At 40.3% G+C, this 25,469-nt stretch overlaps 2 protein-coding genes across 6 annotated transcripts; both read left to right on the top strand.

Moving 5' to 3' along the window:
• The first annotated feature begins 780 nt into the window (after positions 1-780).
• Positions 781-9,085, top strand: LOC306987905 (RNA-binding protein 4.1-like). Its single transcript, XM_079592541.1, has 6 exons — positions 781-910; positions 1,651-2,093; positions 2,185-2,802; positions 5,730-6,179; positions 6,928-7,679; positions 7,858-9,085. Exons 2-5 carry the CDS (start codon positions 1,685-1,687, stop codon positions 7,662-7,664), a joined length of 2,214 nt encoding a protein of 737 aa, XP_079448667.1. The 5' UTR covers positions 781-910; positions 1,651-1,684; the 3' UTR covers positions 7,665-7,679; positions 7,858-9,085.
• Positions 9,086-9,151: 66 nt separating this feature from the next.
• sf1 (splicing factor 1) lies at positions 9,152-25,102 on the top strand. 5 transcript variants are annotated; one of them, XM_079584151.1, is made up of 13 exons: positions 9,265-9,396; positions 11,337-11,785; positions 16,936-17,056; positions 18,901-18,976; positions 20,932-21,084; positions 21,162-21,251; positions 21,336-21,519; positions 21,644-21,759; positions 21,860-21,967; positions 22,102-22,279; positions 22,744-22,954; positions 23,831-23,995; positions 24,087-25,070. In XM_079584151.1, the coding sequence occupies exons 2-13, from the start codon at positions 11,366-11,368 to the stop codon at positions 24,407-24,409; spliced, it is 2,145 nt and encodes a 714-aa protein (XP_079440277.1). In that variant the 5' UTR covers positions 9,265-9,396; positions 11,337-11,365; the 3' UTR covers positions 24,410-25,070. The 5 variants fall into 5 exon arrangements, with proteins under 5 accessions (XP_079440275.1, XP_079440276.1, XP_079440274.1 ...); XM_079584147.1 differs by lacking the exons at positions 9,265-9,396; positions 11,337-11,785 and adding an exon at positions 15,636-16,080 and having other exon boundaries at positions 16,925-17,056; positions 24,087-25,102; XM_079584149.1 differs by lacking the exons at positions 16,936-17,056; positions 18,901-18,976; positions 20,932-21,084; ... (6 more) ...; positions 23,831-23,995; positions 24,087-25,070 and adding exons at positions 12,902-13,779; positions 14,334-14,520 and having other exon boundaries at positions 9,152-9,396; positions 11,337-11,777.
• The last annotated feature ends 367 nt before the right edge of the window (positions 25,103-25,469 follow it).

Raw genomic sequence — 25,469 nt, 5'->3', positions numbered from 1 at the left:
TTTTTTTAACTTACCACTCGCCTGCCTATAAGTCAGCCTAGGTGTTTACACATTACTAAGAACACGATGATCATTTGTGAAGCCTTATCAGTCACTCCCCAAAAACTTTCTGACAAATCTGTAAAATCACAGCGAAGGGTGAGTAAGCTGATCAGATGTTGACCGCGTTTCCAGCAAGAGTGTGTCGCATAGTTTCGTCATCACAACAAAATAAAAACCTTCATAAGTTTTACTTAGGGAACACCAAAGACACGTAGCCTACACTTCATGATAACTGCGCGACATTTAACATAGCCTATATTTTAAAATCTCTAAGATATTGAAATTGAAGAAATGATACATTCTATAAGTCCACATTTAGGTAAACCGGATAGGTAAACGCCCTCTTTATTTTTGTTCCTTAGGGGCGGATATTCGCAACAAGGACTTTACCGCAACCTACTGGAGTCAAGAGACACTATATTTTCTGCTTAAAATATAAAATGTATATTTATATATTATTCTGTATTTTTATCTTCTCAGATATTCATTTATATTAAATTAAATTTCTTTAAAAAAAATTGCCGTTTGCTTTAGACTGTTAATATGAATGTATGATGACTTTATGATTTAATCTTAATTGACCATAGGCATAAAAACTGATAAATCTTTCTTATATTCTTCACTGATGAGTTCAACAAACCCACCTCAATTACGACGTCTGTAAGTAATAAATATACTCCAAAGCGGGTAATTACATCCATTCAGAACAGGGTTTCTTTAAATTTTCCACAGCTAGAAATTCTAGCTTGTTTCATGCCACGTGACCCACATTCTTTTATTTTATTGGTTTATCAGCAATGTGGGCGGGACTTAGGAAGTATATTATTGAATGGCCCACCCTATTCCTCATTGTGGTGAGGAACTGACGGTGAGTATTGTTGCTCGTTGTATTTTGACCTTTAAAAATTCAGTTTTAGATTTAAGTTTCAGAACGCGGGATTAAAGCGCTTTAGGTGCAAGCAGTGTTTATATGGTGTTTAGAAACTGGTAATTGGTTACATGTAAAAGTCGCATACGTCGTACTTATCTCGACAGCGGGTAAAGACTGCTCGGCTACTAAGCTAAGGTTGTTAGCTTATTCAAACGTAGCAACGGAAATATGTTTTTCTCTCAGGTCGCCGAACACGCGAGACGACGATTACTTGCTGTATTCATATTCTCATGACGATACGTGTTCTTACTAACATTAATACACAAAAGAAAACGCCGTGAATTAACTAAATGTTTATCGAGGCTCGCTAGTCAGCTAACGTTAGCATTAAGTAATCACACGAGGCCGTGGCCTATATAATGTGAGGAGAATTATTGTCTTGTTGCGAAAATTTGTTATATTCTACTTTATGTAACAATTTTTATTTATTTATCTATCGGTATTTGCATATATGTAGGGGGAAATGCATTTAAAGTATTTGCATAAACTGGTTTAACTGGTTGATTGGCTTCTCAGGAACTGAGACCAACTGTTTCGATTTCACTTCGGCTCCAGGCGTGGTTTCGTGTTCTCTGCGTGATTTTTGTCTTTGACAAACCAAAGTCCATTACATAACTATAATGAATTGAAATTGAATTTGCGTTGTTGGTAAGTCATTGGAATGTATCTTGTCACAGTGCGTTTCAGGCTCTGCGTACCACATCAGCCAAGATGGTGAAGATCTTCATCGGAAACCTGCCTCAACAGGCAGAAGCAGACGAAATTAAGGCTCTGTTTACTCAATATGGAACGGTCACTGAGTGTGCCATTATCAAAAACTTTGCCTTTGTCCATATGGACGATCGCAAAAGTGCAACAAAGGCCATCCGAAATCTTCATTTGTACAAGCTGCATGGAACACCCATCAACGTTGAAGCGAGTCGAGGCAAGAACCAGGGCCCGGTGAAGCTTCACGTTGCCAATGTGGAGAAAGGAACAGATGAAGAGCTCCGTGCACTGTTCGAAGAGTACGGCTCAGTTACCGAATGCGCCATCATCAAGAACTTTGCCTTTGTACACATGAGCAACTCTGATGAGGCCATGGATTCAATCAAGGGGTTGGACAACTCTGAATTCCAAGGTATAAAGCCATTGTTTTATCCTTTAGTATCATTTTTGCACATTTATGGCATTGGCTAATTCTAATATATCAAATGTTTTTGCACTTGCAGGAAAACGAATTCATGTGCAGATTTCAAAGAGTCGACCAAGAGGCGAGGAGGAGGAAGGCTATGGCCCCCCAGATGGTGGATATTGGCCACCCCGTTTCCCTGAACGTCCCGAGCCCCCTGGTTATCCTAGGGGACGCTTTGGCTACCCCCCTGGACCCCCTCCTCCACCACCCCCTCCCCCCAGACGCCCCCCATATGCAGAGCGTCCAGCACCAGCATACGAGCGCGAACGTGGTGTGGTCGACTATTACGAGAAGTACCGCGCTCGCCCTTACGGCGTCTCCTCGTACGAGGACCGTCGTGCGGGTGCAATCCCCCCTCCCCCTCCGCCCCCCTCATCTGCCATTATGAGAGAGCGACTGGCTGGCAACGGCCTCGACCCCTATGAGCGGCGTCCCCTCCCACCCCCGCCATCCTCGTTCTATGCACGAGACCGCAGTCCCATCAGACGTGCTCCTCCTGCCCCACCGGCACCCGCCGGGAATGGTTACTCGTACGAGCGATCTCGTCTCTCCCCTCTCTCCATGTCTCGGACCCCGATGTACAGCATGCCTCGGCCCAGAGACCCCTATGCTGACAGGGCGGCGCCACCTCCACCTCCTGCGCGCTACTCGTATTAAAGTGCACCCCTGCGCTTTCGTAACCCAAGGTGAGAATAGGTCCCGCAACCCAAAAATGAGCTCTAAAATGCCCTCTAAATGTAGAACTCAGAATTGGCGAACTTGGCCTGTTGTGCGTGTGGTGTAATTGATGCGCAAGTAGCAGTATCGTAAACTTTGTATCCTGGATCGTAAGTTTTTAATGGCCTTACTGTCTTTTAAAGTACTGCTCGAGCAACACTGAACTTCGTATCGAAGTGTTTAGATTGACCGTATGCTATATTAAGATCTCACTTCGTATAATTCAAATAGACTGCATAATAAATCTTTTTAGTTTAACTTGGCTTGTCGATTCAGTAATGCCAGATGGCACTACAGCCGTTTGACTCATGTGGTTTGCTTTCTTTCCAGGTGTAAATTATTCAACAAGATCGTCGTCGTCGTTGTCTCCAGGTGCACGTGCCGCGATACGTCTTTGTCTGCCAGAGCGCGTTTCGTTCGCCTGCGCACCATAGTGGAAGAGTTCTGTTGCGGACTGCACATTCTATAAAACAACCGCTTTTACACGCTTAAAATCGTCCTCATGCTAAATTGTCAACTCTGCTTTATTTTTTCCTTGTTTTTATTGTTTAGCTTTTGATAGGTGAGTAAAGCACTGAGCCAGATTACTTAAATTAGGTTAACTTGGTGGTTTGGTTAAGACTTAAAGGAACGCATATAAAAAAATCTTTTTTCACAGAACTTCATGTATCTCTGTACTTTTTTATCTTTAAAATTTGGAATGATCTTATCGTTTGTTATTATAAACCACTGTAACAAGCGCTATGACAATTTTGATTTAGAACCAAAAATACATTTGTGTAAAGGTTTTATTTTTTCCTCTTTCCTCTAAGCCTTTTGTTTAAAGTGCGGCATGCAAGTAAGAATACAATCTCCGCAGCAATAAAAACCTTTCCGTCTACTGCCTTTATTGAAATTGTTCTGTAGTGTGCATTTTAATTGCAGAGAATCGCAGTTCAAGGACTTTGTATCATTTTCTTTCATAGAAACATTTGAAAGTTTTAATAAAAATACTGGAACCTGGTTCGTCGTTTTGATTTTTCTTGCCAATCTTTTAAACCTAACTTGCCCAAGTAGGCACAAAAGTAACGTAGCTTAGAGGTTGAAATAAATTTCGCATTAATAGCCACAACATCTGGCTCCCTAGTTTAGTATTACGGAGAATGCAGCTGCTGCGGCGAAATGCAAGCGATTGCAATCAATTCGTCTTCAAGGCTATTATCCTAGTTTGTCCAGAACCTATTTTGGTTAAGTAGGTTGACTTCCCAATATTTTCCTTAAACAATAAGTGTTCCCTTTTTTAAGTTTGAAAATGTTTTGATTATACCAGGTAAGTCACTTGATGCATTTAGTTTCTTTACCATGCAGCATGCCTTTTATAACTACATGATTTTAAGGTATACATTTACTATGTAGACAGCAGAGATGGTACAGAGTGCATTTGTATTACAATGACATGCATTTAAATCAATGTTTTGATTACTTATGCAAATGATGACATACTTAAGGATGACTTCATGACTAAGGGTAAGTTTTATATTGAAGGTTAACTCATGCAATTTTCCCTGTCTCGTATCTTTGTCTTGTACAAATTTTACAATAAAATCTACTGTATGTGTAATTATGGTTGTCATTCATTTTCATGTGGATTACAAAATGCATGCGGCTCTTCCAGTAATGTTCTCAGGACAACGCATTTTTTTCACTTTGCAGACACTTAATGAAATAAAATTAATGCACTTTCAATAAAGCTGCTTTTTTTTCTGCTTAAACTATGTCCTGGTTTTTATTTTCAAAATGGAAGAATATGGCAGTCGTGTGTTAGGGTGTCTGGGCCTGTATACACATATGTGCATATGTTTTTATTTGTGTGTATTAGAAATGGTGACTAGCTTTCATATAAAGCTGCAGGCTATTTTCAGTTAGGTGCACGAATGAATCCGTAATTGCTGTGGCCATACATAAAAGTGTTATAAATTCTTTAGATTAGAAAATATAAATGTTAACTAAGCAAAAAGATTATAGAGAACACGTTTCGTTATACGTTTTGATATAGTCCTACATATAGTTGTGTATATCATTCATAGCTGTATCTATGCTTAAAGACTTGGCTTTTATTTGAAATATCTTCACAATCGGTAAAAAATAAATATATGCGGACACGAACTGCTCTGGATGCGGGGTTGTTTTTGAGCTCGTGGACCGGAAGTGCTGTCAGTGACGGCGGGCGACTCCATTTTAGGCTTCATTCATCTTTGCAGGCAGTGAGAGTACGTGCTCGCTACGGTAAGGCAATGATATTCCTACACAACTCTGTATTACATGAGTGTTAGTGTTTAGAGTTTACATAAAGGTAATGCAGTGTGACGGAGTACTATCGTTTATTTGTATAGTACTATATTTCATAATACGGCGACGTCTTCTTGCGGGTAACTTTACGTTATGTAAGTTAGTCGTGCTAACTTAGCTTAGTTTTACACAATTGGCCTACAAAAAAACAACAACAAAAAACGCTCGTCGGGCTTACGTTATCGTGTAATATCGGTCGTTAAACTTGCTTTAATGATGAGAACAAACCCTAAGGGGTTTAATTCGTTGGGTGTGATGGTCACGCGGATACGTGGCCTAGCAACGCGAGTTAATTCAACTGCGCCATAAAGTCCAACAACTGAACCTGGTCTCCAACTTTACATACATTTATCAGGTCAGTGAGTATCACACACAGCATTTTAATGCTGAGTTGTACGTAAATAATTCTGGCATGCAGCCACACAATCGATGTTAAATCTCGGATGGGATTATGCAGGCTGTCTATGGTTTTGTAGGCCAACGCAGCAGTAAAGTAGGGACTAGGGAGACATCTGTTGATATAACGTGCATTTCGAAACTATGCTCCCTCTGTCCAGGAAAAAACGACAATAAAGATGGTTAAGATCTTTGTTGGCAACCTATCCTCAAGCTCGACCGCGGAAGATCTGCGTTCTCTTTTTTCCGAGTATGGCAAAGTAAAAGAATGTGACGTCCTGAAAAATTATGGCTTTGTGCACATGGAAGGTAAACAGGAGGCTGAAGAGGCAATCCGCAAACTCCACCACCACGAGCTGAAAGGGCAAGCCATAAATGTGGAAATGAGCAAAGGGAAACCCAGGGGCTCTACCAAGCTGCATGTGAGCAACATCTGCAGTGGTTGCACCAATCAGGAGCTCCGGGCCAAGTTTGAAGAGTATGGCCCTGTGGTTGAGTGTGACATAGTGAAGGACTATGCCTTTGTTCACATGGAGCGAATGGAGGATGCCATGGAGGCCATCAGTGGGCTGGAAAACACAAACTTCCAAGGTGAACATTAACCTTGAAACGACGAAATCCATGATTACCCAGGGTTGCATTTAACTTTTTTTTTTATTTTTAGCATGGGAGGAATGTACTACTCCTTTTTAAGTTATTTGTAATTGCTAAACTGAAGCCATTTCTAGACAATTGGAAATAGACATCATATTTACTAATATTAAAGGGATAATTCCCTCAAAAATGAAAATCACCCTTGTGTCATTCCAAACCCATAAGACTTTTGTTCACTCTCGAAACACAAATGAAAATATTCTTAATAAAACCTGAGAGATTCATATCTCCATTTAATCAAAACTGTCCTGAAGAATTATCCACCTTATTTTGCAACACTGAAATAAACCATTTTCTGTGAATGTATGAGACTTCAGATTCATTAGCTGCAGCTATATGTAAATAACTAGAATAACAAAGGGCAGTAAAAGGTGAAATTTAAATACAAATAGATTTAATTTAGCTTTTATTCACATAAACAACGATCAACACATAGTAAATATAGTAAATGGACTTCAGAAATCTCAGGTTTTAAACATATCTTCGAAAATAAAAGTCATATGTGTTTTGAAATGACATGAAGGCGAATAAACTATGACACATTTTCATTTTTGGGTGAACTAACCCTTTAAGTGATGTAAGTGCTCTGGCTGTCGTGATGCTATAATTCTCTTTTAAAATGACGGTTTACGTGAGCGGAAGAAAGTTTCACATTGTCTTGCGTGTGTTCTCTTCCTTCCACAAGGCAAGCTGATCAAGGTACAACTGTCCACGAGTCGCCTCCGTACAGCGCCCGGCATGGGAGACCAAACTGGCTGTTACGTCTGCGGAGAACAGGGCCACTGGTCCAAAGATTGCAGACGTGGCCAGAACGGTAGCTATGGCGGAAGCATGGGGGGATTCCCCGGCGGTAGAGGCCCCCCAAGGGGCGGCCCGAGTTACGGCATGGATGGCCCTGGAGGTCTTCCTAATAGAGGTTATCCGACAGGGCCACTTCCCCCTCCCCCACCCATGGGCCGGCGTCCCAGCTACGGCGAGTACGGCGCGGATGCTCGAGAGCGGTACTCCAGCAGGCCACCGAGCGCCTATCCGGAGAGGTCGTCCACATATGAGCGAGAACGCTACGGAAGCATTGACTATTACGAGAAGTATCGGGCTCGTCCGGCTGGCTCTAGCTTCTTCGAGGATAGGGCTCTCTCTATACCCCCTCCTCCTCCCCCTCCCTCTTCTTCCTCTCTCTCAAGGATGCGGTTGGCTCCTCCCAGCCTCGATCCCTATGAGAGGCGCCCTCTGGCGCCTCCACCTCCCACAGCATCAGCGTACTTCTCGCGGGACCGGAGCCCAATCAGACGTGTGGGCGCCGGTTCGGAAGGCTACTCGTATGAGCGCTCGCGACTTTCCCCGGTCTCAAGGAGCTCATCGACTTACGCCGTGCCGCGGGCCAGGGAGAACTACACCGAGCGGGTTCGATACGCATACTAAGCCACACACGCTAAGGTGAGCGAATGCGGGTCGTTAACTTTGACTCAGATGAGATGTCAGCGTGATCTGTTCTAAGCGTAAGCCGTTTCGAGTACAGTAGTAAGCGAAGCCGCTTTACTCGGGTTAAAAAGTACAGTCAAAAAATAATGCCTGTCAAATGTTTCATCTCAGAACATTTGTTCCTGTTTTTTAGGTTTTGTCAAGTGACGAGAGTTCCCCTCCACCATTATGACTTTGCCTCGATCAGACGCTCCGTCGGATTTCAAACATGCAGGATTGGATAGACACATTGATCACAATGCTAATTAGCTCTGTACAATGTTTTACCCATAATACGTAAACTGCTGTTTAATTTCCCTTTTCTAATGGAGACTTTGGCGTATGATTGCAAAAATTAGTAGTTGTGATTTTTTGGGGGGTTTTTTGCTTTGTTTTTCACTTGTATCCAGAGGTAAAGTGGGGTGTTTCATGTCAACATATTTTTTTTTAACTCCGCTATTAATTGCAATTAAACACTGGGAGATTGTGAATAATTTTACTTTTTTATCCCCCCCCAGTCAAGTTGTGATCCACTATTATTTAACTTTTTTTTTTTTTATGCTCCAAGACTTGTCTTCAGCTGTTGGGTTGGCTTGCCACTAAATTTCTTTGATTAAAGTTTTGTGAGGACAATCTGGTTACCGTATGTTTCTTTTTGGCGATTATCCCAGCATTATGTTTTTTGGGGGGGAGTGGCAATTTGTAATTAATCCTGCAGCTGCAAAAAGCTTTATGGGAAAATAAACTCTAAAATTCAACATTCCACTTTTCTTTTTATTCTTATTTGCTTCAGGTGATCGTTCAGAATTGAGTTTTACATCTTGCTTGTTGAATTGTGTTGTATCAAATTGGTAGGCCTATGTTCAACAGGACAGACAACTTGTTACTCCTGCCAATGTCTGTTGAGTTTTTGTGATCTTGGAGAAATGATTTTACTGATCTTGTTTTGATTGTATACTCCCTGTTTGATGTGTTAGTCTTTAAAAAAAGAAGAAAAAAAAGAAGAAGATCTGATTTTATATTCAACCCAAGTAGTTGGGCAGCTTTCAGAGGGATGCAAACCGTGTTCTGTTCTGTACACACAAATGACTGTTTATGAGAGGAGATCTTTAGATTGTAAGAAGATGCACCTAGATGGAAAGGTGGACTCTACATGAGAGTGAATTGGAAATTTGCATTAGATGTGCTACCAACTCTCACTCAGGGCTTTATTCACCTTTTGAGACTGCTGGCGTTTACTGGCGTTTCTTCTTTATGGGTGCCTTGGGAAGCTCTGTGAAGATGTTTATAAATTTAATTTTCTGTAGTTTGTATATTTCCTACAGAAGTCAGGAGTGTGTTTTATGAATTATCTTTTGTAATAAACCAATATTTTGGTGACAAAATAACTGTCTGTCTTTTATACTAAAATATATTTAACATATGACTAAAATTGACGTCTCGTTATTGGTACTTACTTGGGTGCTTTATTATGTAACACAAACTACACGACCTATGTGGCCACATGCTGCTTTAAAATGATTGAAAGCTCTAGTTGCAAGCTCTTACAGCAGGCTTTCACTATGAAGGAATGAAAGGGGATGGGCAGCGTGTATACCACCATGCAATTCTATTCTCCAGCTAGCTTCGCTTTATGCGACGCAAGAGTGACGCCATTTCATCTCGCACCGGCTCCTGCAAGAATTGTGAAAAGGTATGAGTAACATCTATTATGCTTCATGAAAAATTGCAATGTTCTCTTGACTGAACGGCTAATCGCTTATCTTACATTTCGTATGTTTCGTGATGTTTCATTCGTTCACTACACTGTTTTTGCCTGTATTGCTGGTTAGCATGTTGTTGCAGGGCTAGATGGACTGTAAACTTGATTCATATACTATATGCAGAATGAATGCTTTGGATTCTTTAGTTATTGATACAAAGCTGGTCTCAATGTATTCATATTTTAGATGTAGAGGGTTTGTTGTCGCGCGACTCGTAAATCAGTGCACATCGTGTGTAGCTTTTTCCCATTGTCCTCTGCTAGTGATGGGAAGCCCGCCTCGTTTCCTCGAGTCGATTCTTTCGAATAGTTCGTCGCCGACATTCCGGTGGCATAATAAATTATCTAAAACGATCAAATAAAGCAATTTGTAGTGTACATTTCGTTTTGTATTTATGTTTCATGAATTATTTTTGTAACTAATGTGTTATGGTTATGGCCATAATTCAGCACATTTACATGAAACCAATTAATTTATATAGCTTTTTAAAAGTTTTTGCACGATTCCATAATAAAATGCTATTTATTTATTAAAAACAACTGTTTTGTTTACGTCATACAATCAATTCGACGTCAAAACTGTTTTTTTTTAATAGAATATTGCATTTATTATAAATGATTTATCCGTGCACAACTTTTTTTATTGTTTATGTCCTCTCGTAATCTTTAATCAAAATAACTTCCCCTCTCTGATAATGTGCTGGCACAAGTGGGACAACCTGTCACTCACATGAGATAACAGCGATATGAGATAGGCTGAGTAGGTAGGCCCACTCATTTTGAAGAAGTACTTACTTTGCGCCCACTAGTATGAATGTAATCCAGACGCACTGCAACATTCACCATGTTGTTATTGACCGACTTGTGACAGACAGTTACTTTGCTTAGCTGCCATTCACAAATCCTCTCCCGTGGTCAGAAGTACTTCATATGTACTTTTTTATGAGTACTTTTTTTTAACTCTATGAGTATTGTGAATTCGGACATACTTTTTTTTGTAACTTACTGTACTTATTTTGAATAAGTACTTAGCCTACTTTGTGAGTATGTATCATTCACCATTAGAATGTGACTGTTGCATTGCTTCACTGCCATTCACTAATCCTTTTTCCGTGGCCTCATGAGATAATAAAGTGTCCATTTGAGAATCTGGCCAGATATAGTTTATCACCTGGGTACTTGTTGCAGAGTCTTTTATGAGTACTGTCAAGTCAGAAGTACTTATTTTGTCACATACTGATTTCCCCCTACTATATTGTTGGAAAGTATGTGATTTCGGATGCAGCCAGCATCTTATTATTGGGAGATAGCAGGGTCCACAGTTCTACCACTGGAAAAAGCGTAACGGCAAACTTAGATCACATGTGCCTAATAATAACCAATTACTTTACAGCCTTGACGTCTTTGAATTTCTTTTAGAGTTGTGCAACAGTTAATCAGTTTGTGGATACCATAAAAATCAATGAGAAAGTGCCGTGAACTGAATCCTACCCGTCACAAAATTGTTTGTGACTTCTCTTGTAAAACATAAAAAAAAAATCTGTGTAAATAATAAAACTAAATCAATACAAAATGCATGTTTAATGGAAAACATGTTGACATTTTTTTCATGTTTGAGAAGCTCTTTCACTCGTATATCGCAACATCTGTTTCATGCTGATTTTAACTAACTTCTTACTTTTTGTTCCATAATTCAAATGTATGTATTTATGAGATTTATAGTTTAATATAAGCAGGGGGAGAATTGATATGTACATTTTATTATTTAAGTCTGCCTTTGTTCTGGAATCATAATTATATGTAGCTTACCTGGCTTTTTAGACATGCAGTACATGTACCTGAACTTAATATTTTCTTTTTTCTCCCAACAGGGCCTGAAAGTTGACATTACATTTCTAAAATGGTAAAAATCTTCGTTGGGAACCTTTCGCCGAATACTACTGCCGAGGAGATCCGCTCCCTCTTCTCTCAGTATGGAAAGATCTCTGAGTGTGACATTGTCAAAAACTTCGGTTTTGTGCACATGGATGACAAAACAGAGGCAGATGAAGCCATTCGAAATCTTCACCATTACATGCTGAACGGTTTGGCCATGAACGTAGAGATGAGCAAAGGGAAGCCCAAGACCTCTACAAAACTTCATGTCGGCAACATTAGCAGTAGCTGCACCAACCAAGAACTCAGGGCCAAGTTTGAGGAATATGGACCTGTGGTTGAGTGTGATATAGTGAAGGACTATGCGTTTGTTCATATGGAGCGAGTGGAAGACGCAATGGAGGCCATCAGTGGCTTGGACAACACAGCCTTTCAAGGTGAACCAGTATGGTCCTTTGCCCAGTTTAGCTCAAAAAAGTAATTTTTTGTCACGTTTGTACCAAAAGTGAGCCTCATTACAGGTTGGTAAGTAGAAAAATTGGTAAGTGATGAGAGGAGGAGAATTGTTTAGTTGGAGTTTACTATATGGAGGTCAGTAGAGGATGTCCATTTAGTTTAAAATACAACAAGTTTTGTCTCAAAGGACAAATATTTCCACTGAGTTGATCAATACCTCATATAAATGATTTTAACCAAGGGAAATTGTGTTTTCTCGAAGTGAGCATTATTGAGACATTTCATGAGTTATCGAAAACCGAGCAGACACACTTAAAGTCAACATGAAATGAAATTTGACGCTATTTGCTTGTTTTTAATTAGGTATGCACAAAATATTAGCACCATATTAGTTTAGCACCAACTTTAGACTTTAACACCAAAGTTAGCACCAACTTTCTCTTGAAAAGAGCTTTCCCTTTAAGAGTGAATATTGGCTGTGCACACGTAACGATAGCAGAGCTGTGTGTGTGTGTGCAAAGATTTGAAGTTATGAAGAATGCCGAAAACGATAAGTTAAAAAATAAATGTGGGGGAAAAGTACAACAACCTATATTTAAAACTTGGAAATATGCCGTTAACCCCTTTTAAGACCACACACACAAACACTATTTTATAATACTAAATTAATAATTCAAGTCTATAGGTTTCTTCATTGATAACTCCATTATTTGAGCTCCATTATTATGAGGACTTCATTTTTCTAATTCAAATGGTTTATTTGATTTTATCATCTCAATGGGACTTTCCTGGCTATATAAAGAATAAACAAAAAAAGTCTGCCATTTGTTTATCGGCCATAAATCATAAATCTTTATCGGCGTTTCGCTGAAATGCGGCACATCACCGAAGCAAAATGGGTTTTGAACAGTGTCTCATGTTGAAATTATAATTGAATTCTAACGGTTGCGATTTTCAGTTGAAAAATTCTGGCCGTGTTTTTGTCGATAGCAGTGTTAAAACAGCGTGAAATTTTTATTTATTGATTTTTTTACCCTATGAACGTTTGCTCCGTGTGCATGCTAAAAAATAGAAATATCATGGCAAATTCTTTCTTTTCCTTAAGGCAAACTGATGAGCGTGAAGCTTTCGACTAGCCGTCTGCGTACCGCGCCGGGAATGGGAGAGAGAACGGGTTGTTATCGGTGCGGGCAGGAAGGCCACTGGTCCAAAGAATGTCCAATGGACCAGAACGGCTCCTACAGAGAGGGCCCGGGCTCGGAAGGATATGGGCCCCTCAGGTTCAGTGCGGTTGGCGATCATGGTGGCCGGGGTTATCATCGCGGCTTCAGTGGCGAGCCAGCCTACGGTGGCAGCTTTGCACCCTCACATGGCTTCACCAGGGGAGCAGGGTATGGCGTCCCTGGGTATGGAAGGGGTGCGGGTTTTGAGAGTGCAATGAGTTACGGTATGCCAGCGGGCTACGGCATTGGCGCGGATAATAGCATGGCCCCGGCGTACGGCAGTGAGGCTGCGTATGGGAGCAGTGGCGTGGCCTATGGCAGTGCGTTGCCTGCGTACCCGATTCGCCGAGCACCCTATGAGGAAAGAGATCCGTACGGGGTGGTGGACTTCTACGAGAAGTATCGGGCACGTCCGTACGGAGGCAGTTATTTCGAAGATAGACGCGCGGTTCCACCTTCTGTCCCTCCTCCCCCGTCCTCCTCAGCGATCGTGAGAGAGCACCTGTCCTCCTCTAAACTTGACCCATATGAGCGCCATCCCCTTCCCCCTCCTCCGGCGCCCACCTCTTCATATTATGTCCGCGAACGGAGCCCAATCCGGCGAGCTCCCCTTGAAGCAGAGGGATATGCGTATGATCGGTCGCGCCTCTCTCCTGTCTCTTCGATTCCCAGGAGTTCTGCGTACGACATACCGCGGGATCCATATGCCGAACGGGCGCGCTATGCTTACTAGCCTAATACCTGTGCTGTGCGCACTCAGGTGAGACCTTTTTAGGATTACAAAAGGTTGGAGCAAAGTTTGGTCAGACTGAAACTTAGAGAATTACTGTTAAAGGGACTTACCTCCCCCTCCCCCATCAGATTTTTTTTAATTCTGTCATCATTTAGCCTACCTCAAGTTCTTTTGTGATCCACAGAAAAAAGTTGTACTGATTTGGAATGACATGAGGTTGACTAAATGATGACAGAATTTTCATTTTTGGGTGAACTAGCCCTTAAAAGTTCTGCCTTTCATGTGGCACTGAAGTGTTGTTATCAGTGTCATTTATCTTCAAATTTGGTAACATAGCCTCAAAATGACCTCATGGATATTTAGGTTACAGGTCAGTTATGTTTACAAATACCAAGAGGCAAAAGATTGGCATTGTTATTTTCAGCCAGATTTGTCAAATTAAAGCACTTAATTACTTTCTATTACCTATAAAGTGTCTTAAAATAATTCAAGTTGGTGGTTTGGCAGTATGGGCTCATGGAAGTCAGCAGAATTGATAACTGAATGATTGACAGTTTTATGATAATCTCTTATCTTTGCAGGTGTTTCTTGGTTGCTCATGGATCATTTTAGAAGTTGTGATGCATCCAAGGACAGTACAGATGGCCCACTTCATGGCACTAAACTACTTTTGTTGTCTTAACAATCTTGATGTAGCCCTGTGTTTTTATTTGATTTGGTTCTCAGTACAAATACCTGTAAATATTTTTTTCCTCGTTAATAAAATTTAAAAAGAAATCTCATGTTTTCATCTTTTCTGTATAGATAATTGCCGTTGTCTTTGATTTGCAAATTTTGCAGTTGTTCCGGCCACACAATGTCGTCACTGACACACAATGTTGGGGAAAGTTACTTTTAAATGTAATGCGTTACAATATTGCGTTATTCCCTAAAAAAGTAATCAATTGTCTTACTGGTTACATTTTATGGAAAGTAATGTTTTACGTTACCTTTGTGTTACATAGTTTTTTTTTACCTAACACGCAAAAAAACACACACGAATGTGATGGTTATCTAAAGACATTTTTGCTTGGTTGAATTGGATCATAGAAGGTCAGCAGCAAATACATTGGTTAATAGCGAGTTTAAATTAAGTATATTTGTGTTAACATTTAATTATTGCAATTTTGGGTAATAATCAGAATTTGCATTTCAATGTTTTTATTCATTTCAATTAATAAACAGCGCAGACAACTTAAAAAATAAAATGCTCCAAAAAAATCCTATTATGATGTACAGGCTACAAAGTAGGTGCTGATGTGTGCCATTCAAATAAAATCCCAGCTGTTGAATCCATTAAAATATGATTTCAGATCATGATGCATTCAATATGGGTTTATTCAACCAGCTATGATTCAATTAAAACAGTTGTTTAGTTGGAAATTAAATTATGAAATGTTGTTCTATGAGTGCAAATGCATAAAAATATCCATTAGATTCTCAGATGTCTTATTCTTCTCCATATTTTAATATAAACGCATAAATAGAAAGGGAGAGATAGAGAACACATTTACATCATGTTTTTTTATTTTAATATCAAAAGTAATGGGAAATTATTACAATTTATTACATTTATTTAAAATGCTTATAGGAAGTATTTTAGCACTAGACCAAATGATGTGATGTGTAGCCCTTGTGAATAACCAGAATAGACTGTAAAAAAAAAAAAAAAAAAAAAAAAGATAACCAGTGCTGAAGCCAACCTACCTTGCTAGAGGTTTGGCCTGCTTGGGGAGTGAGCACCACATCGACCAATGAGAGGCCAATAAAATGTATTGTCGGAAATACGTCAGACCCTGAATGAACCAATGACTGTAAACGACAAATAGATTGACATTATTATTGACCAATCGGATGGCTCTAAATTGACGTCAAATCTCCTTTGTCGTTCTCAGCAGACGCCATCTTAGCCAGCGGGTAACAGAAGGTGGTTGCAGGTTAGGGAGGCATACGTTCGTATTAAATACATTTTCCTGAAAGGAAATAGCCTAGATTTTTTTTGTGCAGATATTCAACAAAAGAGAAGACCCTGACGTCCAGAAATGGCAACGGGAGCCAACGCAACCCCGCTGGGGAAGCTGCACCCGAGTATCGGCGCTAAGCGAGGCTTTGAGTCCGGCCCCGGCGTGGGGTTAATGCCTCCGCCCGTGCCTGCGGTTTCTTTCCCGCTGCAGACCTTCCAACAACCGCAATTAACAGCCCCAGGTTTTCCCCAGTTCCCCGGAGCTGTGAGTTCTGCGCTCTCAAACCCAGTCGGAGTAGTAATGCCGACTCAGCCGGGGAGTGGAGGTAAACAGCGTGGACAGGCCTGAGACTCTTAACGTTACAGGACCAACGGCCTGTTCCATAGTTGTGGTTTTATTAATTGCGCTCTTTAGTCTTTGATGTCTTGTTTTGTCATTGGAATTGTCTAATGAAAAGCTTTAGACTATGCAGTGCATTAACCTCTAGTGTAGATCATATATTAGACTGTATGTGAGTTAGCAAAATCAATAGTACATGGTGATCTTCATACGGTTTAACTCTATAAAGCCTAACATGAAAAACGGCTTATTAAACCTTTAGACAAAAACAAATAAGTTTGCATGCATGTTTTGTATTATTTGATACACCAGACTTTTATTCAGAGGCCCAATCTGAGCAAAATATGTATTTTGGATCATTGATGGATTATTTATATGGCCAAAAATAATGATGAAATTCTAATAGATTTTAATTTAAGTCAGTGAGATCTTTATAGCAATATAGCAGACTACAATAAAATACTTGTCATCCTGTATCTCTTAATTATGTCTTAAGATAAGATGTAAACCTGACACTAAGCCTACATTTTGTACTTAAATTAACTTTCATGATTTCACAGCAAATAGACGCATGGTTGACATTTTAGGATTACTGAGGCCTTTTACTTGCTTAAGTATGAATGATCAATCAATGGGCAGAAGGCATACAGTAGATTGTGTAAAATATTTTTTTTTGCAGAAATGTTTTGATCTGATCATTTAGAGGTTTGAATAAAAAATAAATGCAATACATTTTACCAACAAAAAAAAAAGAAACTAAGAAATGTACAAATCAAATATGATACTGTTTTATATGGACTGCAATGACACCATATAACATTCTCTGTTAGATTTTTGCCAGAAGAAGCAGAGGAAAAGGAGTCGTTGGAGCAGCGAGACGCCGGATCAGAAGACTGTCATCCCGGGCATGCCCACCGTGATCCCTCCCGGCCTGACTCGGGACCAGGAACGAGCTTATATAGGTGAGCATCTACATTTACTGTTGTTATAATGTGTGTCTTGAGTCAAATAGCTTAAGTTGCAGAACATTGTGTTTGTGAATTTGGGTGGGAATTCTGTTTACACCTAGACGACTCACTTTTTTGTCCCCAAAAATTGTTTTATTATTTCCTCACAATTTGCACATCACATGCAGGATGTAATTGCTGAATTTCATTAGTCTGACTTCTTTGTTGACGTAATTGATGTCTATTAATGGGATAACCATTTGTTTTTTTTGCTAACCCTATATCTGAAAGTCTCAGTGCAAAATGGCCGTCTCTTATGTATTAGAGATGGTCTTCTCAAAGAAGTCGATCCATCGAAATTCAGCACTTTGCCCATGTTCACTAGAATGTACTAACTCCATCGATGTGCAATGTGAGGATGTTTTTATATGTCTAGGAAGCACTGAGGTATTTGTAGCACTGTCAATGTTTGCTTTCCATCTGATGTCCATTAGCAAGAACCCACAGTGTTTTTCTGATGTGGCTGCTTGCTGTGAACGAACTGTCTCCAGCTGCAGGACTCCATCACTGCTCATGTTTACTATGCAAAATGTCTTTAAGTCCAATTTGACTGCAAAGCAATGCAGGTCCAACACTGAATTGCGAAAGTCATCTCCATACCCTGTGTCTGAAAGCAGTGTGTAGTAAATTGCTTTCTCATTGCTGTCAGGCACTTGTTTTGCAATGGCATGTTATGTAGTGGTGGTTTCAATGATAATGTGACCTACGTCTCCTTAACTAGTCCTCTATTGATAACTGACACCTCATGTCCTTTACCTACCATCAACCTGCACCATTCAACGTGTGACCTGTGGGGTCTGATTCTCTTAAGCATGTCATGGAGAAATGCATGTGAAAACCCATTAAATGCTTCCATGAGTGATACAGGTCAGTTTTTGGGTTTGTACAGGCTGATTTGGTTGCCGTGGCTTGATGCCTAGTTAAATCTAGTCTTTAGCATGAAAAACAAAAAAAACATCAACTAAAGGCTGATCTGGTTGGCTGATAATTTCTAAATATTAGATCTCAGTTGTTCTAACTGATTAGTGTTGGAAACTGTTGGTAAGTGGTTGTCATGACCTCTCAAAAACTTGAGTGTTGAATGTTATTGAAGTTGGTTTAGGGTCACTAACACCCAGTATGTTTTTTTCTTTATAGAGTAATGTTTTTTAAGATACACTGGTGTTATTCTCTAAACTGCATTTCAATCCTTTTGAGGATGCAGTTGCTCAAGCCACTTAGCCAATGTGATTTTTGATTTCTTCAAACCCAACCCCCCACCCCCTGACAGGCCTTCATGTTTTTGCCACCTTTTTAGCTCACTTGATATGAAAATAGTATGTGAACTAATATTTTAAGTGTATGGTTGAAATGTGAATTTTAGTAGTTTCACTTCTCAAAGTTGGTGGCATGAAATCGAAAGCCTGTTGTAATGAACCTTTTTCTGAAATGGTTATTTACTGAAATCCCTCCCCAGGTTTCTGAATCTTAATTTAGCCAAACCTTGATATTTGATTTTCTAAATGTTTGGGGAAATCTGTATGGGCTCATAATACGTTCAAGCTTAAACAAGGTTGTTTTCTAAAATTCCTGTCGGGGTTGCAGTATTTCAGAAAATGTGTTGCAGAGAATCAAAAGTCTTCAGTTGACCTTGATTCTTAGTAAACTGACAATTACCATGGTAAAAAATGTTTTTCCTTGTTTAACCGTAGTCACATGAGTTTTACAGTGTACTGTTTCTGCTTTTGTGGGGTTTTTTTGTTGTTAACCACATTTCTCTCCATCCTTGTTTTTTTCTTTCCTAACCTGATTTCTTCCAGTCCAACTGCAGATTGAAGACCTGACACGTAAACTGCGTACAGGAGACCTGGGAATCCCTGTTAACCCTGAGGACAGGTCGGAATAACGATTTAAACCCAACAACAGTAACATTTTCTTTACCTTTTTAATGCGCCATTTTATTGTGAGGCCAGATCGTAAGTGTACTAATGTGTATGTAAGGGTAAGAAATAAGTCTAAATACCTTTGTCTAAAATGACCTCATATCTTTGCCTTCTAGTTAAAGAGTTTAGAAAATGTTTTGATTGTAATGAAATTGGTTTTGTTACATTACATGCCTAAATATTCTAGTGTTTGAAATGCTTAGTTGAATTTGAGATAAATGTTTGGATCTGTTCTGTACACAGAGGCAAAGAAATGACTGAAGGCTATCATGGTTAGGATATTGTCATAAGAAAGATCAGAGTTTTTCATTCAGTTAGTGTTATTAGCCAGTGTTATACTCTGAAATTTGAAGTTACTTTGTATCTTATGACAGCGAGGACTAACTGTTTATAATACATAGCACCCAACTTTACCAAAACATAATGTGCAGTCATATAAACAATGCTAATCTTGATCGTCTTAAGTAAATCGTATCTTTTTTTTGTAAGTATTTGTTTTTATTGCATGCATGTTTATTTTCTGTGATGCGTATGTATTTTAAAGGCTTGTGTAGAATGTATTATTCCAGTGTAGCCCTAGTTCCTGTAGTCAAAGATAGTAGCTTTGTTTAATCCACTATTTAAGCCATTTAAAGGAATTTTGATTTTCATTCGACTATATTGCATTTTAAATGCCCCATCTTTCTCACCTCCGAAATGCAGTTAATGAACACAACCGTGTCCTTAAATCTAAAAATCTGAATGGTTGATTAATTGGATGGTCAATAATGGTTTTCCATAATGGGGCTAGCACCATTTTGTCCAGGAACTTCCACAGTATTCCAGATTTCCGCACTGGAAGACTGCTCGGAGGAGACTCCTCTGACCTTTTCTTTCTGGAATAACCATAACCTTAACACTTTGATCACTTTGGCCACTCATAGAATTCATAAGCATCCAACATAGCAGGAAATGTCATGTTTCTGACGTGAGTGTCTTTTTAGTAGCCACACCCCTTGCTCTCTGAACAGCCTTAGGTTCTCCGGCAGAATCTTAATCCGACGTTTTTACACCGCCAACTCTAAAAAGGTTCTTCTTAAAGGTCTATCCACTCCAGGATTTAGGATCGATCGCTCATCAACTTCCAGCTCGCAAAACAAAGCTGGGGGGTGCTTCAGGTTGTCAGCGCTGGAGATATCAGTCCCAAAGAAAACCAGCAGAAAATTCTTCCCTCTTTTTCCCCCCACTTTTCTCCTCTTCGGGTTGCCTATCATGAACCTGTCACGTTTGTGTGGCTGTTTTGTTTGAGGGCTGTTGAAGGTTAATATTTAATCCAAATTTATTTCTCTAACCCAAATTCCCCCTCTCGTAACTTTTTTCAAGCACAGAGCCTCATTGTGCAGGTTAACAGGTTTTCAGCACCGTCCAAGGGGAAGGTAACCGTTTGAATGCTCTGAGGGCGTGTGAAGGTTTAGATCAGCGTTCAAGAACAGAAGCTCTTCAAGTGTGTTGGTTGCCCCATTTGTCTCAGATATTTGTCCTATTTTTCATCCCCCAAATAATATTGAGACAGACACGTTTTATTAATGTTCAAAAATTTAGTGGGCTCCTTGATGCCAAGTTTTGTCGCCCTTTAAAAAAAAAGTTTTACTTCTGAGCTTCAAGCTCTTTAATCTGAAAGTTTTCCCTTCTTTCTAAATGGTTCAATATAAGTTTTCTAGTGGCTATTTTTATTTCACTCTCGTCTCATTAGAATGTGAGCACTCCGGGGCATCCCATGCACTTTTGTTTTTTTTAAATGACCACAGAAGTCAAACCAATGTCAGTTAAGAGTAGGCAAGCCATTGAATGTTTAACTGTTGAGGGTGTAAGCACTGTGTTATGGTTTTGACTGTGCTGCATCTTTCTGTTGTTCTTTCCTTTTCACAGGTCTCCGTCTCCTGAGCCCATCTACAACAGTGAGGGCAAGAGGCTTAACACGCGTGAATATCGTACACGCAAGAAACTGGAGGAGGAGAGACATTCTCTCATCACAGAGATGGTGGGACTGAACCCTGAATTCAAACCCCCTGCTGACTACAAGTATGGCTTATACAAATTATTTTCTTTTCTCTGTTTCTACGGTGTCTGATATTTACTTGTTTTTTTTTCTTACTCAGACCACCAGCTACTCGGGTTAGTGATAAGGTGATGATTCCTCAGGATGAATATCCAGAGATCAACTTTGTTGGGCTTTTGATTGGGCCGCGGTAAGTTGCATGATTTTAAACTCAATGTTTGCTAAATCCTTAGTCTCTACATAAACCAACTTGATCTATATCTTGTTTCTCCAGTGGAAACACTCTGAAGAACATTGAGAAGGAGTGCTGTGCTAAAATCATGATTCGTGGGAAAGGTTCAGTGAAGGAAGGGAAGGTGGGTCGTAAGGATGGACAGATGCTTCCAGGAGAAGATGAACCTCTTCATGCTCTGGTCACAGCTAACACCATGGAGAATGTAAAGAAAGCTGTAGAGCAGGTGAGTCTTCTGACGATCTTGCATCTTTGAATTCTAAAATGGATTAGTTTAATGAAAATGCATAGCTATCGGCTTCAACGATCATTCTATTGCATGTTTCTAAGTGATTTATTTTTGTCCACAGATCCGTAATATCCTCAAGCAGGGCATTGAGACCCCTGAGGACCAGAATGATTTAAGAAAGATGCAACTGAGGGAGCTGGCACGACTCAATGGCACTCTGAGAGAGGATGATAACAGGTGGGAGACTGCACAGATTTATTGACCCTTTTCTCAGAGCAACAGGCGGGTAAATGTTGTAGATGCATTTGATACTCATGTGTACTTTTTTTTCTTTCAGGATCTTGCGCCCATGGCAGAGCACAGAGCCTCGCAGCATCACAAACACAACTGTCTGTACAAAGTGTGGAGGAGCAGGTCACATCTCATCAGACTGCAAGTTTACCAGGTAAGCCCATCCACCAGTGATCAGCAATTATTTATTATATATTTTTTAAATCCCCTCCAAGAAGTTTAGCACCTTCTGGTTATGTCAAGTAAAGTTCAGACTTTAGGGTTAATTTAATTTTCTCTTCCCTGCAGTTCCTTTGCTCCCCGGCCAGGCGAACCACCCCAGTCTGCTCAGGATAAGGCCCGTATGGATAAAGAGTACTTGTCTCTCATGGCAGAATTAGGAGAGGCTCCAGTCCCTTCCTCCGGTGGGGGCCACAATCCTTCCTCTAGTGGATCTCGTTCATCAGGACCCAACAACCAACAACAAGTAAGACCAAAGACATCCACAATTCTTCATAATATGCACATATACATTATTGTTCTTATGTTTGTTTGTTTTTTGGGGGGGATTGTAGATAGTAACCAAGACTCAATTTAAATATTCAATATTACTCTATTTCAAAAGCTAATTTATTTCTGTGACGGCAAAGCTGAATTTTCAGCAACATTACACCAGTCTTCATTGTTACATGATCCTTCAGAAGTTGTTCTAATATGCTTGATTTGATGCTCAAGAAACATTTCATATCAATGCTCAACAATCAGTTGTATTTGTTCAGGGTTCTTTGATGAATTTAAATTCAAGAGAACAGTATTTGTTTGAAATAGTTTTGTTTCTACTGTTACTTTTGATCAATTTAATGTATCCTTGCTGAATACAACTATTACTTTGTTCCACAAAAACACTCAAGATCTCTCTCTCTCTCTCTCTCTCTCTCAAACACCTTTCAGAATCGTCCTCCTTGGATGAATTCAGGCCCTGCTGATAACAGGAATTACCACAGCATGCACCAGGGTCCTAGTGGCCCTCATAACTTCCCTCCACCAATGCCAAACATGGTCCCTCCTATGCCACCAAACCCCAATGGAATGCCACCACCCTGGATGCAGCCGCCCCCGCCCCCTATGGGCCAAGGCCCAGCACCACCCGGACACCACATGAGTGAGTATAGCCTGTGATGTTTAGACTTAGGCCCCGTCCACACTACTGCGTTTTCGTTTAAAAACGGAGACCGTTTGCTACGTTTGCACCTCCCGTCCACACTACAACGGCAAAAACGGAGACCCAAAACGGAGAAGTTTAGAAACGCTGCCTACCCGTTTTGAATCTCCGGAGGGTGTTAGTGTGGACAGGTCAAAACGGAGGACTTTAGAAACGATGACGTAGTAGAGGCTCACGCTCGGCTCTATGATTGGGTGTCGTCAGTCATGTCGTATATCTTTGCTAGCAGCTGTTGTGCAAGTAAATTCTGCATTTTACAATGTTATAACTGCCTACACGCACCTGAATCAAGCTATCATTCGAGCGATCTGTGACAATTCCTGTGCAGCGGCGGTACCGACCGCACATGGAGAGTTGATTCTGGGTTAACCCTTGGAAGAACCAGCGCATGGTGGGATCATTTTATCAATGAAGTTGTTTACACCGGCATGCGCATGCCCAGTGTTGGTGAATGGTCACGTGATCCGCGTTTTCAGTCGTTTTAATGTGGACGGAGATCAATTCTAATACACAGCTAAAACGCTGGTTTGGACGGAGATCGTATTCGTTTTAATTCTCAGTTTCTAAACGAAAACGCAGTAGTGTGGACAGGGCCTTAGTCATGCAATTCCTGCGTAATGAAGTGTATTAAAACGTTTCCCTGGAAAGATAGAAGAATATAACTCTTTATCAGAGGACAAATGCTTCTGCTTATATCTAAGCTTATTTTACAAAATTGACATCTGTGTTTGGTCATTTTGAAGTATGCTTTCTTTCATATTTGGATACTTAGTGTTCCAGAATGCTAATTGATTCCCTCCCTTGCCTGATGATCAGGTTTATTGCCGCCACCCATGAGTATGATGCCTCCACCTCCACCTCCCCCCAACAACCAACCACCACCTCCACCCTCAGGACCTCTGCCACCATGGCAACAACAGGCCCCTCCCCCACCACCCACCAGCAGCATGGGAACCAGTGCTCCACTGCCATGGCAACAGAGTAAGTGTATCACAGTAGTACACATTTGATATCAATAAAGGTGTTCCTTTAGTCACTGATTGACTTTTTTTTTTTTTTTTTGCTTTCCCAGATACAACCACCACATCCACTTCTGCCACTGGAAACCTGCCACCCTGGCAACAGCCTCAGCAGACGGCCACCTCTGCTGCTCAGCCCCCTCCGCCTATGGGTAACCCTTCTATGGTGCCACCTCCACCTGGGGTCCAACCCCCACTTCCTCCTGGTGCCCCCCCGCCGCCTCCACCCCCTCCACCTGGCTCAGCAGGCATGATGTATGCACCCCCTCCCCCACCCCCACCCATGGACCCTAACTTTGTGACCATGATGGGGATTCCCGGTATGCCACCGTATGGGATGCCTCCTGCACCTCCACCCCCTCCGCCCCAGAGTTAAAGGCTCTATTTAGTCTCTGTGGCCCTGTGACCATGCAGTGATGCCTAAAATATATACAAAGATACATCACAGGACTATACCTTGTTCTGTTCATTTAACAGCTTGATGTGATTAGTTGCTAAAGGTTTATTTTTTTCTATTGATTGGTCTCGGTTCAATCTTCAAAATCGAGCTAGAGAGACGGTGTGATTTATTTGTAAATTTGCTTCAATTGTTAAGGATTTTTAACTGTAGTATTTGAACTGTTAGGATAATATTTGTTCAAAATGATGTTGTGCAGGGAATGTGTGTTTGGTTTTTGTTTCTGCCAGCCTGCTATTTCATGTTTCATTTCAAACCGTCTCCAGCAAGTAAAAATGACATCTGCTTGCGATTCAGTTAGCAACATTCCAACAGGTGTATAAACAACCATTTACACTCTTAACCAACTGTGCATTTGTTGCTGCATAGTATAAAAAGACATTTATGTCTTCAAGATGTTGTAGATGATTGGCTTATTCTTAGGTGGTCAGTATAGCCTAATTTTTGTGCTCACCTTGTACCCCCACCCCTCCCAAAATTGTTTTTATTTAAAATAACTTTTCATTAATGCCTTCCACCAAATGTATTTCAATATTTTTGTAATGAAGCATTCAACTAAATAAAAGTTGGCATGGTGTTGAATTGTTGGTGTCAATCTTTCACATCTGTTTTAACAAGTTTCAGTGTTAATCATCTTAACTTGAATTTCTCTTCTTCCAAAAAATACTCTTAAACATTTGAAATATAAAGTTGTGGGTTTAAGGTCTGTTTCGGTTTCATTAGTTCTATTGTTAGTGTGTAATCTCACTGCAAAACAGAAAAGTAATGTCTTCCAACTTTTAAGTTAATTGGTATGCCTGTTGTGCACATGATATAAGGAGATGAGTGCAGTCAGAAAATGTGGATTACTGCTGAAACAGCAAATATGTGGCTACAGTAACAAGATCCATACAGTGGCTCATAGAAGGTTTCCCTGGGGACATTGTTGGCTAATAATTTGGTATCTGATGGACATGTCAATTTTGGTAAGATTTTTAGC

This window comes from Phoxinus phoxinus, assembly GCF_949152265.1.
Source record: "Phoxinus phoxinus genome assembly, chromosome: 2".
In the NCBI taxonomy this organism is placed as follows: Eukaryota; Metazoa; Chordata; class Actinopteri; order Cypriniformes; family Leuciscidae; genus Phoxinus; species Phoxinus phoxinus.
Note: the sequence above shows the minus strand (reverse complement) of the source record. Positions and strands in the feature narration are given on the sequence as shown.